The sequence below is a fragment of the Nicotiana tomentosiformis genome, chromosome 10, assembly GCF_000390325.3.
Source record: "Nicotiana tomentosiformis chromosome 10, ASM39032v3, whole genome shotgun sequence".
Taxonomy (NCBI): domain Eukaryota; kingdom Viridiplantae; phylum Streptophyta; class Magnoliopsida; order Solanales; family Solanaceae; genus Nicotiana; species Nicotiana tomentosiformis.
Window position 1 is genome coordinate 76,031,047 of NC_090821.1, and position 16,585 is coordinate 76,047,631.

A 16,585-nucleotide genomic window follows, 5' to 3' on the forward strand; every position below is an offset into this window, starting at 1 on the left:
TTTCAAATTGCTATCAAACAGTGAAGAAGGAACGAATGGGAAAATGGTCTAATTTGGGAAAAAAGAACGAAGAGGAAATGGGAAAGGTTTACTTCATAAGCTGTTCGATATTAAGAGGCTCAACTTTTTTGAAGTGTATATATATTGAGGTAAGTAAGAGACTAAGAGAGACTTATCTTGAGGCTTCTCAACAGCAGCAACATGGAACGAATTCTCAAAAAATGGAATGAATTTGCAATTACTACCACAAGAAAATCAACAGAAATCATTCGGAAAATATGTACGAAGAAGTAAGATTCAATTTGGAGATGATTTGATATTCGAGATATTAACATGGCTTCCTGGCAAGTCTCTGATGCAATTCAAATGTGTTTGTTAAGTTACACAATGCTCGTTCTCACGCCCGTCTCTCAGGCACTCTCAGCTCTTGTTTCAGGTAAAAATTCGTCTCTCATGCTATCAATTTTTCTTTGTAATTCACCAAGTAAACAACGACTAGAAAGATAATCTTCTTTTTGAACTGGCGGTTCATAATAATTCAAATCTAGACATGAGGGATAGGATCATTATCGTCTCAAATTATTGCAATGGCCCTGTTTGTTGTAGACATAGGTATCGAATTCACTTATACAATGTCATCACAAGAGAGATGAAAAGTTTGCCAATCGATCTAATTTATCCCTGGACGAATCTTGAATTGTTTTTTGGATTTGATTCGGTCAAAGAAAAATACAAATTGCTTCATGTTATCGAATTTTCACCAAAGATCAAGGTTCTAACTCTAGGAAATAACACCGACGGGAGAGAAGTAAAATATATCGGTAGAATGTCTTCTCTCAGTCATTATATTGTATATTAAAAATATTTTAGATTAGAAATGACATTGCTTATCTTTATAGTAATTTAGTCACTTATTCATTTTTTCAAATGGTGATATCGCTTACAAAAGTTTTTGCGTAAGCCACTGCCTATAATGCCTATTGAGAAAAATAAAAGTCATGTCATTTTTTGTTCGTTGAAGCTTACACTTCTTCAAGCATCTTCATTATCTCAGTTTCACACATTGAAATCTTTTCCAAAGGAGATGAACAAGACAATTCATATTTCCCCCTAATACCACTATTCACCTCCAAGTTCTGCACGTCGCCAAAGTACTCCTCCAAGTTATTTTCATTTTCAAATTGTCCCCGGGAAATGTTTAATCCAAGATCTTGTTTTTCTAATCCTTGAAAGTAATTTCCCTCTTGAAAATTGATAACTCCAATACCACATGAAGAAATCCTTGAATTTGATTCTATAGCAAAAGTCTCTTTATCATCAATTTTCTCATTTATTCCCAAGTTGCTTGAACATGACTTGACATCTGTAAGTAGCTCTTTAATTTTGTCAATGCCAAAATAACCTGAGCTTTCAATATTTAGTTGAACTTTACTAGCAGTTGGATTTGCATTTGAAGAATTTGAAAATTCAAAAAATGACTTAGAAAAATCCATTTTCTTTTGCAATTCATTGCTACCATAATAAGGCTTTAATCTACTAGTTTCAGAATTACCACTTGAACGCATTACTCGTAATCTATGCTTCTGAAACGGATGAAAAGAAATACAAATATCAGACAAATTAAATATTTAGAAGTATTCGTTAAATAACTATTGATTAAGCTAAAGAAAGATAAAATAAGTCCAATACTCAGCAATTGAAGCACCATTTTATGATGGTGTTTAAGTTCTATACACTAATACTAAAAATAATTTACACAGTCAGGTCCCTTATTGAGTAATTATAAGTATCCAATCATAAGCCTAATATAGTATATTTTTTTAAATTAAACAAATTAGTCTGTTGGAAATAATGGGTTTACATTAGCTAAAATATTTCTTTATGTTTTAGCCGTTATACGTAGTACATAAACAAGAGCCTAATCATAGTCTAATTTATGGTTATTGAATCGTACATTTTATTTGTTTAGTGGATCTAGTGAGATCGTGTAAGCTTGGTTGATCTAGTGAGACCATGTTGCATGAAAATCTAATATTTTTGACCTTTTTTTCTTCTTTTTGGTTGAGTTTGAAATTAAATTGACATCAGTAAAAACCAAATCAATTTCGATCGGTTCTGACCCACTCCATTAGGTCAGATTAGTGGATCTAGGGCTGCAAAACACTTGCCGGTGAAAACCTAACTTTTCTTTTCTTGATTAATATAAACTGTGTGGTATTGACCAGACTAATCTGACTTCACATCCCAACAAATCCATTAAAGGAGAAAGCGCTCGCCTAAGAAAAACTGACCTTGCATTGCAACTTACACGAAAGCAATTTTATGGCCATTTAGAAGAAATGAATTGAAAAAAAAAATGAAGTTGCATTTAAACCTGCAAATGACTAGCAACATGTCGATGAGTTAAGTTGGGAACATTCATCAACTTTAATAGTGCCTTTGGTTGAGCCTCTGAAAATGTAGAAAAACCAAACAAAATTGTTAAGTCAAAAAAGAGTAAAACAAGCATAATTAAAATTGGATGACATCTAATTAAATATAATAAATATATAGTTGACTTGAGAAAAAGCAAAAAGAATAATTAAACACTTACTTTTTTCATCTCCTAAAGCATTAATTGCTTTAAGGAATTTAAGATGAAGTTGAGGGGTCCAAATTACACGTTGTTTTTGCTCCAAGTTAATGCGAACTTGACTGCTTTTCTTTTCCATATAATTATTGACAGTTGAATTATTTAAAGGATTAATAAATTCAACTTTCCGTGCTGCACTTCTTTCACAACTACTCTCTTCTGGTCTCCTGTATTTTTCTGCATATATTCACTGTAACAATTAAGAAGATTTTCTATTTCCAACCAGAAAATTATTAACTATATTTGGAATAACAGAAGTAATTTTTCGAAAAATAAAATGTTTTCTGTGTTGGTTGGAGATAGAAAAACTTTTCTGGATTTGTTTTTAGATTGATAATATTATTAGCAAACTAGATAGTATTTAGATGAAATTTTGAATATTAAAGATCGACTATAAATCTATAATGTATTTCGGGAAAAAGGTTGATAATAATGTATAAGTGTTGGTTAAAAAAGTGATATAAAGTAAAAAGTTGAGATAATTGAGAGAAAACGACTTTTGCCCAATATTGATGAAGTCATTTTTTCTATTTTGGTGGAGGAAAAATAAATTTTCTTTTTTGGCAACAAAACACCCAAAATGAGTTATTTTCTAATACAATCGTATTTTTAAACAAATTAAGTTTGTCATGTCAAAACGACTAATATTTGGGACCCGAGAGAGTATTATTCTCATATTTGACATAAGCTTACAACTATACTTCTAACTACTAACTATAAAATTTACAGTATTAGCATTAACTATTCTTTACCAATAAAAGATTCCTCTTCTTGAAATGTAAGTTTTCCTTTGTTCACCTTTTTGAAGTTTTGCTTTGACTTTATTGTGGAAAATATGTTGCCAAACATTAATGAGATCCTTAATCCTTATTGGTTTTTGCCAAAAAAAACATGCTCCTTCTTCTAAGGCTTTCTTGGCCATCTCCATCTTTGATCTATGAGACATCACTGCAACAAATATTCAAAGAAAAAAAATTGAAAAAGAGAGACATAATTGATTTACAAGATTTCCTAAGATCGATGATCCCCAAATTAAACGGGAGATTTGGTTTTATGTATAGTCCTTTACAATTTTTATTTTAGTTATATGACATTTTTCACAGAATATCGATAATGAATAATCATGAGATCTGCAAATAAACGCGGGAAACTTTTGTAGGATGACTTTTATGTATTCAAATTATAAGTAGTTATAAGAGATTATTTCTTAAAATTAAACTTACAAATAATTGGGATGTCTCTTTCAAGCAAAATGTGATTGAGAAATGTGAATCCATCCATTTGTGGCATGTTGACTTCAGCAATGACAAGGTCATATTGGTTCTCCCTTTCTCGAATCATTGACAAGGCAATAGTTGCTAATTCAATCGTCGTAACTGTACAACAACAATAATATATAACAAATACGCCTCAATCCTACCAATGAGTTGTTGTCGTCACTATATATATATGGATAAAGAAAAGTTTTAATTAGTCCATGAACTTAAGGTAACTATGCTACATATTAGTTATTGTCTAACGAAGATGTTACAGTTATAGAAATAATTTATCTACATGTACACCCGATGAATATACCAGATCAATAATTCCATGAGACGTGTGAAATATTCTTTTTACATAAAATTTTATCATTTAACAATAAATATGTTGTCAAATAGAAATCTAAGAACGCTGCAACTAATTAAAGAAAAAGCTTTATACATAATTTACAACAACGACAACAAAAACAACAAAAAACAAATAAGAAAAAATACCTTTATAAGACTGTTCTTCAAGTATAGATGCAGTGTGCATTAGTGAACTAGTGTCATGATCAACCACCAAAATTCGAAGCCCTTTAGCAGAACTTGGAATGGCAATAATATTTTTCAGACTTTTAACATCCATTACTACAAAAATAAAATAAAACAAAATATAATACTAAAAAGTAAAATAAAAAATCATCTACTAAAGAGGCGTATTCATGATTTAAACATTTGGCGTTCAATATGTGAGGTTCTTAGCATTGAATTCGTTGTATTTTTAAAATTATGGGTTCAAATCTACTATGTGTTGTAATATTAATAGATTTTACATGTCAAAAGTAGTGAGTTCATATGAACCAGGTATTACAGCGCTGCATCCGCCACCGTCTAGAAGAGATATAACAGACTAACAACGTTTGAAAAAATAATGCAAAATAAATATCAATTTGGAAGAATAAGTAAAGCCTTAAACTTAACCCAAACTTACATACAAGTTGAATGGTGATAATAGGCCGACCCAGTATTTGTGCAAAATATATGAAGGAGAAAGATGTGAAATAATTCCCTGTGATGGACACTCTAATTCAACATAGTTTAATTTATACACACATTGTTCTTTATGTTTTGACTTCACGTTATTGCTACAGATAAAGACTCCATAATGTTTGATAGCTAACTGTCTAGCTCTTAACTATAATTCCTGCATGTAGATATAAATAGAAGACAAGAATGAGGAAAAAAGATTTTAAAGCTTGTTTTAACAACTGTTTCTTGCACTCTAAGTTTTGACTATTTAGCCCTCCAAATAGAGGCGGAATCAGGATTTAAACTTTATGGGTTCTGTACTTGCCATTGAACTAGATTATATCTCATTTAGTTATTCGGTTAGCGGTTACATATTTATATATATTTAATAAATTCCCTAATACAAATATATGGTCCAAGCAAAAGCTACTTGATTCATTCGAATGCTTTCGTAGTACTCTAGCTCTGCACATGCCTCTAACAAAATTAGACGACATGGCATTCACCAATCTCGTCGATATATTATTTTGTTAGGAAAAAAAATAAAAGGAAGAAAGTGTTGTATTTTGTCTCTAATGATGTTTATAAGTTAGAAAAATGTTATACTTAAGAGTTTTAGGTCTATGTACGAACAATTGTCTAAAAATATTTACATAATTAGACCACTTAAAAGATCAGAATAAGGTAAAGCTTGAAGATAAATTCTATCATCAATTAATTTTCTTACTCCGTACTTTGATGTCATTGAAATGATAACCTATCTGAAAATAGACGAGAAGCTTGTTTACTCACTTAGTCCTTAAGATGCCTTCGACAAAATAACTTCAAGTACGTTTATATGCTCCATATGGTTCATGTTATATGTCACGTTGCCTTTTTATTCTGTTAAAAAAAAATTAAAAACTATCTTTAACTTTAAACATTTTATTTTACCCTTATTGACATGTTCTTATAGCCATAAAAAGGTCATAACATGTTTGAGTCTAAAGTATCAAAAGTTTTCGTTTCTTTATTAAACTGAATGCTCAGTTGCACACCGTCGTATAAAATAAAACGTAGAAAGTAACAATTACTTAGAAAATTCAATTTAAATCATGGAAGTCACCGAATTTTGATTCTATTTGCCCATAAAGAAGAAATATCCAAAGTTTAAAAGAATGAAAAGATTGTCATTATTAGCAAACAACCCCTCTCTTCTTCATATCATTTTGTTTGTATGAAGGCCAAGATGCCCTTGATGTGGCTAAGCGGCAATTATTTGTATAAAATTTATAAGAAGGGACAAATATTAAATATCATGTTTGGCCCATGCTCATCACGGGCTTTATCCATCTAGTAGTAAAAATAGGGTAGGGCAAAATTTAAAATTGATCATATTTTTGGGAGCTACTAAAAATAAACAATATCATTTCTCGATAGGGTAAACAGACAACATTTTGTTCTTGGTATGAGTATATTTGATCCTTGTATAAGTTGTAACACATCAGATTCATCTATTAGCCATACTATGATAAAGCTCTTAAAAAGACAATGTTGCCCTTGCTCTTAAGTTTTCTCCTGATCAAACCTCTTTTAGGATACTCAAGTCCAAGGATATAATCTTAAACAAAATTTTATAGAGTTTTAAACCAAACATAAAATAGTTCTATACATCCAATTTCAATGCAGTGAACCAAAAATCAGATAGGAAATATACTAATCTTGCATTACTAATCCTTTTATTACAATCCCTGCATAATTTTTATAAACTAAACGACCAATTAATTTACTAGGTTAATATCCTCTTGTTTTCTCTTTTGGCTTTGCAACAACAGGAACATGTAAGGAATGAGTAAAAAATTGTGTGACCTTGAAATTACTACCACAAAAGAAGTCGAGACGCCAATGGATGAAGAAGAGAATGGTTCTGGAGTTCAATTTGCAGATGACATAGTATTCGAGATACCAATTTGGCTCCCTACTAAGTCCCTCATGCGATTCAAGTGTGTTGCTAAAGCTTGGAATACTTTAATACGACATGATCCCAACTTTGTCAAGTCTCACATTGCTCATTCTCTTGCCCGTCCCTCAGCCACCCACCTATTGTTTCAACTGGATATTTCTCCTCCTCTCCCATCTGGGCAGCCCTCTTCTAATTCCCCAAGAGCACAACTAAAAGAAAGATCTCCTTTACAACTCGCGCCTCATCATTATTCTGACACGAGAGTAGTGTATGATATATGCTCAAATCAGTGCAATGGCCTTGTTTGTCTTTACGATCTTTATAGACATAAGTCTCAAATTTACTTATACAACATTACCACAGGGGAGATTAAAGCTTTGCCATCCTCTCTAGTAAAAGTGTTTGAATACTCGAAGGTTCCTACATTATTTATGGGATTTGATCCGATCAAAGAAAAATACAAATTGCTTTATTTTTCTGATGAATTCAAAATAAAGATCAAGATTCTTGCTCTAGGAACCAACTCCTGGAGAGAAGTAAAATTAATCCCTTTTCAGCCTTCACCCAAGTTTTCCAATTTGGAGAAGGCTGCTAGCTTGGTCGAAGTAGAATGGAGCAACATTCCGAAGATTGTTTTTGCAACAACGAGCTTTATTAGTGCTCCAACTACTTTGGTGTTCCCCAATCATTTTAGCTTAAAATTTGCTAGCAATTTTGTTGAGAACATTATCCCATTATCATTTGTTGATGTTTAGTTTGAAAATCGAATGACAGAAATCGAGATTTTGTTTAGTTTCTAGTTTTGAAGTTAACATTGCTAAGTATGTTTACTAATTTATGGATTGTGCTTTGTTATCGAATGGTTTTTATTGTACAAAAACTATTGTGTTGTGGAGATTGGATTGTGCATTTTGCTCAACTGGACAGCATAGACTTATTGTGATAGTTCATCTGAAATGAAGGCATGTTTGATTCTGAATCTTTAACATTCCTAGATATTGACCTTTTACCTATTGTTTTATGTTGGTTGTTGAGGTTACATAGCAGTATTTTGTGACAAACATTATCCATTGAGGATGTAATATCTCTGAATGTAGACTTTTGTTAGTACTGCAAACACCAGCAGTCCTAACCTATGCCCAACCCCTACCAAAGACAGATATATAAAGGACAGTCGGGTACATAAGGCATCCCGTGTTTACGCGGGTCCGTATAAGGGTCGCATTCCAAGAGGTGTAGTGTAGACAGCCTACCCTAATGCAAGTATCAGTGACTGATTCCACGACTCGAACTTGTAACCAAAAACAGACCTTATTTTTTGTCAAACTCGTCCCGTCCTGCTCCACTTTAGCTTTTCCTCTATTTCTAACTCGTTCTGCCCTGTGCCGCTTAAGTTTTCTTAATCGGCCTTGCCCCCACCCTATTTGTGATATGCTCGGCCGCCCTACCCCATTGCCGGCCATCTCTTCCAGTAAATGAATATGTAATGCCTATCATTTAAACATGACAAGATGTTCAAGTTAAAAAGTTGGCTATATGGTAGCTTGGTATGATTTCAATTCGCCCCAATAAACCAGCATTTTAGAAAGTTTAACCAAAAGCAAATGGCATTTTCGTTAAAGAAGAAACAAGAAAATATAATGGGAGAAATTCAAAAATAGCTAGATTTACAAGTGGTAATTGAAAAATAGCCACAGTTTCAAAAGTAATCGAAATTTAGCCACTTTTCATGTAAAGATAAATTTGAACGAAAACACTGTTCAAAATTCGAAAAATATTCCAGCATAATATACTGGAGTTCCAGCATAATATGCTGGAAGTTCATACACAAGTGCTTCAATCTCCAGTATATTATGCTGGAACTTTCTGTGTGTTGGAGTTCCAGCATAATATGCTGGAAGTTCATACACAGGTGCACCAATTTCTAATATATTATGCTGGACCGGTCCGTGTTACAGCAAAATAGTGGCTATTTTTTAATAACTTTGCAAACACTGGCTATTTTTCAATTACTAGTGCGAAAACTGGCTAACTCATGCTATTTTTACAAATGTTCTTGGCTAAAACGAGTTTTCAGGGGCCCCGGTTGTTCAACCGTTTAATTTGCATAATGGCATAATGCCTTAAACTATCAGTCAATACAAGGAATGTGGATTTGAACTGCAATCGATATTATTATTCAGAATAAATGGCATGAAAGTATCAATACCGTCATAGTACCCCAAAAAAAATGTTTATTCTACGAACCCAAAATAGTTGAGTTGCACAAAGAGGTTTCAAGTTTAAATCCCAACGGGAGGAAGAAACATATGATTTATTCCTATTTGCCAAAGCCTGAATAGGTAGATTCACTAGGGAGAAAGAATTTACACAAAGGAAATTTAAAAAATAAAATAAAAAGTGAACATGCAAAGAAATCAAAAAAATTCGACATAAAAAAAAATTAACATTATATATATAATATAATTTTCCAGCAAAGAGAGTTGAGCCCCATTTCGCCCCCTTGGGCAGAGTTACCCGATATCTATGTTGGTGGAAAGTAATAAGTACCTAATGAAATAATCCAGGAGCGCGTAAGCCGACCCAAACACTACTTTAGAATAATTTGATATTTTATATTCTATCTTGATCTAAAATAAGTAAAGAAACGGTAGATATGTACACGAGCTGAAATTAGTGTCATTGACTTATGTTTATGTTTATATGGTAGGGCCATTGTATGGGAAATGGCAAACTGTAATGAAAAGTAAGTTAAAGCTATAAAATAAAGTTCAGTGAGAGGTAATATATGTGACTAGTTAGCTTAACAACCTTGACAAATACATAAAGGGAAATTCTGTGTGTGTAAGTTGGAGGTTGAGTTGGGCAAAATGTGGGATCATAGGCCTTATTTACGCCAAACACACATGATTCAAAGTAAATTGTGATTGGAGAGATTTAAAAAAGAAAAGAAAAATAGTTAGTTAAAAGTTGTGATAAAGAAGCAAACCCCTTTTTTCCCCTAAAGAAAATCATTGTTTCCTTCCTAAATGGCAAATCACTTGAACCACTTCTTATGGCATGCCTCTAAAAAAAAAAAAAAAAAAATTGAGTTTAACTTCTATACACTGACAGTGCAAAAGAATTTTTATATTTTTTGATTTCATAAAAGATACTCATTAAATGTAACCGTCCATAAAGGTTAGATTATAACCTTAAAAATAAAGCATATAACATGCTAAAAACAAGTTAAAATATACTGAGAGTGTAAATATTTTTTACATTGTCAGTGTATTGGAAAAATAAAACCATCAACAGCATTCTTGATAATCTTCTATATCAAGCAAACAAGAGCAATCAACATAGTCTTCCCTAACCGCAAGCTATAATGAGAAATTTTTAGTTGTAACCAAGTCTCTTTTTTTTTTTAATTAAAGAAAATAATGGAGAAAAATAAATTGGATTTTTTAAGTAAAAAGCAGTTAAGTGATGGGACCCTTTTAATTGTCTTTTTAAACTGTGAAAGAATCTGGATAATTATTGAATGAAAGTATTAAGTCTATTTTTCCTCTATGATTACAAGTGATAGGGAGGGGTGACATGTTTAATAATCAAATGAAAGAAGAAGTGTAATATTCATAAAATTAATTGTAAAAGTTTAGAATGCTTAATTATATATTGCATAAATAGTGTAATTCGCACTTTGCACGAAACACTTGCACAGAGGCGGAACAGGATTTGAAACTTATGGATTATGAATTTAGTAAACTACTGAGTTCTAAAATTAATAATTGTACTAGGGGTGTACATGGACCGGGTTGGTTTCGTTTTTATCGCAACCAAATCAAATCAACTATATCGGTATAGATTGGTTCGGTTTTGCCAGGTTTTTCGGGATTCTTTTTGCTTAAATATTATTTCAATCTTAATTTGTTAAATTTTTTATAAGTAAAAATTAAAAAAAAAATTGACAAACGTATGATCTATTAACATACTTTTATGGGAGAATTTTCTTAGTAACATATGATAGTTATTTTTTTAGTCGTCTGACAATATATAATTTTTCGTTGATGTACACTTTCAAGGTTAACTGAATTTAATAATTAAACATAAAATCAATATGATACCTATATAATAATATGTTCTATTTAATTTTAAATTATCAAAATACCACTTCAAATTTGAAAAATATATAAGAATGTAATAGATCTTGACATATGAATATGGAAGAACAAAGAGATTGACATATTTCACTAACACTTGATAAGAAAGTGATCATACAACCCATTATTTAAAGCTAATAAAGATAGAGCACTTCATATTTTACTAAATATTACATCATATAAGAGAATCTTAAATATTTCTAGACATTTTTTAAAGAATATTCTATGAAAGATCTTAAAAGTATATATAAAAATTTTATATTTATATGTCGGTTTGGTTCAGGTTTTTTTACTCAATACCAATCCAAATCAAACCAAACCTAGTCGAGTTTTTTAATAGGTTTGGTTAGACTTTTCAGTTTGGTGCGATTTTCCGGTTCGATTTGTACACCCCTAATTTGTGCATATTCAATAAATGTTTTAAGAAAAATACATGGTTTGGACCAAAGCTACTGGGTTCGGCCGAACCCTTACCTTCTACTCTCCCTTTGCATGAATCTTTTAATAAGCTTGATTGATAATTTGGTAAAAATAATAAGAAATTTGCTATTACGGGTTAAAATATACTAATAATGTAAAAAATATCTTTACCTAGACATGCTAACTAATTACTTACCTTAATATACTAAAGAATTGATTGAAAGGAATCGCATGATTACATGTTCAAACTCAAAAATGTAATGTACTTTGCACCAATCTTGTAGCGTACACCTTTTCCATCAACTTCCATCATTATTATATCTTTCCTTTGAAAAAGATGCACTTTACTCTATCAATTTATAATTTTTGTAATGTATAATAAAGTCACAATCTAACAATATATAAATAAATTTAGTCATGAGTTGAATAGACATATTATATGATGAAAGCTCCCCAACCCTTCTTAAAAAAAAAGAGAGAGAGATTAACCAAATTTGCAAGGAAGATGAACACCATACATCCATTGGAATTGAACTTTATCTGTTCCAAATAATTTATTAAATTTTTGAAACTCAATTTCATCATGCTACTTGTAGATCCAATTATTAGGATATATAGAACGTTTCAATATCTTAATAGAACCAAATTAAACTACATAAAGGTCTTGAATTTGATAACTTCTAGGAAAGCAAAGATAATATGAGTTGCTTTCTTTGTTTTGTTTTTTTTTTTCCTCCCAATTTAGGAGGAGCTATAGTGTTTCAATACCCCCCTCCAGCGTGACTCGAACACAGGACTTAATATAACAATTAATGTGTTGAGAGTAGAGGCGGACCCAGAATTTAAAAATGGCGAGACCACCATTATCGAATAAAAATTTGAGCAAATGCTAGAATTAGAATCGAAATCAAACAGTGCAGTAAAAGTCAAATTGTGCCACCAAATCGACCAATGCAGCTGTCTAAGATTTGAATCCTTGGGTGTCAATCAAAATGGAGTACTTGTTATTTAAGATATATACACATATATTCATATATTTTTTTCGAAGTTACCGGGGGACCGTCACCTGTACCCAAAGGGCAGGTCCGCCTCTGATTGAGAATATCCACCAATGGGTGTAATAGAACGAATGAGATCCTCCACTCTTAACTAAATATCTCAGGCTAGGGAAAAAAAGAGTTGAGGGCATTTAAGTCATCTTGTTCTTCCCGCTTAAATCAATTTGATCTGCCACTTCATATCGTTAGGTTCGTTAGACTGAGCTGGCTAAAATGACGAGTATGCCCTTATAAAGCTTTTACATTAAACTTGTATCGAGGTCAAATGGTGTCAAATAAATAAATTACGATTCTGTTATAAGTTAGAGATACGGAACTGTACACACACTAAACAGTTTCTATTTTCCTTTTCCTAAATTGCCCCTCCCACACCAGAGTTCTTGCAAGTATATATATGAAGCTAATCTCCTACCCATTTTAGCAAGCCCTTAATTTCTCTCTCTCTCTCTCTCTCTCTCTCTCTCTCTCTCTCTCTCTCTCTCTCTTTTTCTCTAGAAGAATAAATCAGTATCATCAGCTCACTTCAAACTGCTCGTTGCTGTTTATTCATCAGGTAAAAAAAACTCTTAATTCCTTTAATTTTCAATTAAAATTCTTCAAATTTGTTGAATTTCTGAATATATATGAATGTGTCTGTGTGTGTAGCTTCGCAATTATGTATTATCATCTGCTCGATTACGAGTGAATTGTCGCCTCAGCAATGGTAGTTCAGTTCTATGTAAATTTTCAGTTAGATCGAACTTTCTAGATAGAGAGAACTATAGAATGATTATATACTATGTAACTGTAAGCTTAATTAGATCAAATGAATGTAAATATATATCTGTGTGAATTAGATTTCATTTTCTCTGATCGTAAATATAATTGTGAACTCAGTTTCAAAGAGATGATTTTTAGAGCTCGATAACTGAATCTATCATATTCAGATGCATGAATATACAATGTGTGTGTGTATTCGTAACTATAAGTAGGAAGACAAATTGCTTATTTTCAGAAAACTGAGTTGAAAAGGTTTTCGGCGATTTTTATCTGCAGCAAATGTATGAATTCATAGTAAAGTTTGTTTATTTATGTATACATATATTAATATAGCAAGAAATATTGCATATTTTCACAAAACTGAATTCGAATTACGAGCTCTAACCATCTGTTCGTTGATTTTTATCTGCAGCAACTTGCAAAATCGGCGTGTGCAAAACACGTTGATTTTTAAGCTCGAGGAGAATGCAGAGAGAAATCTCAACAGCCGCCGTCCACGGTGGCGCGTACAACTACAACACTCCGTCATCGCCGACGTCGTTCCTCAGCCAACCAAATGCATTCAATCTAACATCGCTCTACTCGTCGATTTTATTCCCTCAAAATCAAAATTCTCAGTCGCTTATTGATCAGCATTATCACGAAGATCTCATGGATCGTCACAACAGAGTATTATCTCAGCTCCTCGAAGCAGAGAAAAAAACCCTAGCTCTTCGTCAAGAGAATATCAACTTAAAAATGGCGAATTTCAATTTGAACAATCAACTGTCGTTGCTGCTGAAGGCTTCGAGTTCAGATTATGGGCCGGTTTTGGACCTGGATTCGGTTGTGGATGGGATACGGAGAATGCGTATTGGTGTTGGTGAGGAGGAGACGTCCAGTGATGGGCATTCGTGGGAAGATTTTGTTGCGGATCGTCATTTGAGCCCAACTAGCGTGATGGATTCGGGTCGGTCTAAGGGCGTGGATCGGGTTCTATTGCCTAAGAGTATATCTGTGCGTTCAAATGGTTATCTGAAAGCAATTCATGCTGCTGGTGGAAGTAGGCCGCAGACTTCGACCAAATCAGTCCACACAGCGGTACATATTTCTTTTACCTTGTTCAGTCATTTTTTCCCTGTAACTAATTTGATAATATAGAATAAGTTTATACTATCACTATATAAAAATAAAAAGTAAATCTTATTTATTTATATGCTGATTTTATTTATGTACTTTGTCATGCATTTATATTTAAATATTATGGACCCAATCAGAACATTTATAATATTGAGGACTCATAAAGAACATTTATAATATTGAGGACTCATAAAGGCGATCATAACTAACTGCATTATGTTTCTTTGTAATGAAAATGTAATGTTCTTTCACATTATCTTTTATTAATTGGAATAATGGAGTCAGTCAGAGGCGGATGTAGTGTACTGATTACGGGTTCAACTGAACCCATAACTTTCGACGCGGAGTAAAAATTTGTATGTAAAAATTCATTAAAATTACAAAAATAGTAGATATGAACCCATAACTTTAAAAATTGAACCCATAGGATTTAAATCCTGGATCCGCCTCTGGAGTCAGTAGTAGAATGAGTTGGTGTCTAATATGATGGGGTTCTAGAAATATACTCCATTTCATGTAATATAGTACTAGCATTTTGTTTACATTGCATTGACAAATTTTTAAATGAATGGAGCATCTATAAATTCATTCAAATTAATTTTACCTATGGTTATTGAACTTTATCTTAAAGTAATAAAGCTATTTATTGTCATATTAAAGTTATAAAAGACGCATTTTGTTTACATTGCACTTGAAAATACACCATTTCATGTAATATAGCATTTTGTTTACTTTGCACTTGAAAATATATACTCCATTTCATGTAAATATAGCATTTTGTTTATGCTGGTTGCATTGACAATTTTTTGTATGAAGTGATATGAGCGTCTGTAGCTTCTTTCTTGACAATGAGTTAGGCTACAGTATAAATATGAAATACCACAAAGTGTAATTACTTGCTTGGTTAAGACATATTCTGATACCAACGATTCCAAAAGTGAAAGGATTCAAGAAGATTAGGATGACCAAGACAGTCAGAAAGCTCTGTTCAATTAGCTCACTAGCTAAGAAACATCATCTTTGTATTCTCTAACTTTTACCCTGTAGAGATTGATTAAAATCACATTTTCAGCCCATGAGCTAGATTGATGGTTAATTTGTGCATGGCCTAACACATATTTGGTGGTGGTGATGCAGCAAAAGGTGTATGTGAAAGGGGGAGGTAATAAAAAGGAAGAACAACCACTTGAATTAGAGGTGTACAATCAGGGCATGTTCAAGACTGAACTCTGCAACAAATGGCAAGAAACAGGTGCATGTCCATATGGAAATAACTGCCAATTTGCTCATGGCATTGAAGAACTTCGTCCAATCCTTCGCCACCCGCGCTACAAAACTGAGGTATGCCGAATGGTCCTGAATGGTGATCCCTGTCCTTACGGTCATCGCTGCCATTTCCGCCATACCCTCACTGACCAAGAGAAACTCATGAGATCACTCAACACCAGGTCTTAAAAATGATCAAACTAATAAGTAATAACTTGATGGTCAAGAACCAGATACACTTAAATTGAAAGATGATCTGTTTATAACCAAATAAAATAATTGGATTACTTGTGAAAAGAATGAATGCAAATATTGAGAAATTGACTGTGTAAGTAAAAAAGAATAATTGCATCATAAGTCAAGAGGATGGTTGTGATAAAAGAGAGTAGCTTGATTGCATAGAAAGCGAATGGTGGTGGCACTCGTATATTCTCTCATTATTTCTTGTAATTCTCTAAACGTACGTTAATGTCAACATTTAATACATAATGATACTTCTACCGAAGTGTTTGTTTGTTTGTTTGTTTGTCTCTTCAAAAGCTAGACAGAGACTTCTTTAATTAGCTGATGATGATTAATTCCAACCATACGTCTTTGATTGTTATTCAAGTGTTGAAATATTATAGACTCCATGGGAAGTTGCTGATTTCTTTGTTTTTACTTCTTTTGGAAATGCAATCATTGTACATTTAATTTCTGGTAAACATGATCTTCTCATCTTCAGTTTCTCCACTTCAAGTTGCTCAATCGTGTCGTGATTGATTATGTTTGTCATAATTTGAGCTAGGGGTGCCAAATGGACGGGTTGGGTCGGATATGGGACGGGTCGAAACGGGTAATGAAAAAACGGATAAATTATTCGACCCGACCCATATTTAATACGGATAAAAAATGGGTTAATTGGCGGATAATATGAGTAACCATATTATCCATGGCTTCTTGAATATAATCACTTTAATTCTCTCAAACTTGAGGAA

The 16,585-nt window shown here is 32.5% G+C and overlaps 3 protein-coding genes across 3 annotated transcripts; 2 read left to right on the forward strand and 1 right to left on the reverse strand.

Moving 5' to 3' along the window:
- Positions 1–1,022: 1,022 nt before the first annotated feature.
- LOC104101667 (two-component response regulator ARR14) lies at positions 1,023–4,519 on the reverse strand. The gene is made up of 6 exons (XM_009609159.1): positions 4,387–4,519; positions 3,856–4,008; positions 3,431–3,580; positions 2,594–2,809; positions 2,375–2,451; positions 1,023–1,583 (listed from the first exon to the last, which is right to left on the reverse strand). Exons 1-6 carry the CDS (start codon positions 4,517–4,519, stop codon positions 1,023–1,025), a joined length of 1,290 nt encoding a protein of 429 aa, XP_009607454.1.
- A 2,267-nt stretch (positions 4,520–6,786) lies between these two features.
- Positions 6,787–7,599, forward strand: LOC104101660 (putative F-box protein At1g47790). The gene has a single exon (XM_009609147.1). The coding sequence runs from the start codon at positions 6,787–6,789 to the stop codon at positions 7,597–7,599; it is 813 nt and encodes a 270-aa protein (XP_009607442.1).
- Positions 7,600–12,898: 5,299 nt separating this feature from the next.
- LOC104101651 (zinc finger CCCH domain-containing protein 15) lies at positions 12,899–16,254 on the forward strand. Its single transcript, XM_009609139.4, has 3 exons — positions 12,899–13,017; positions 13,636–14,303; positions 15,480–16,254. Exons 2-3 carry the CDS (start codon positions 13,689–13,691, stop codon positions 15,795–15,797), a joined length of 933 nt encoding a protein of 310 aa, XP_009607434.1. The 5' UTR covers positions 12,899–13,017; positions 13,636–13,688; the 3' UTR covers positions 15,798–16,254.
- The last annotated feature ends 331 nt before the right edge of the window (positions 16,255–16,585 follow it).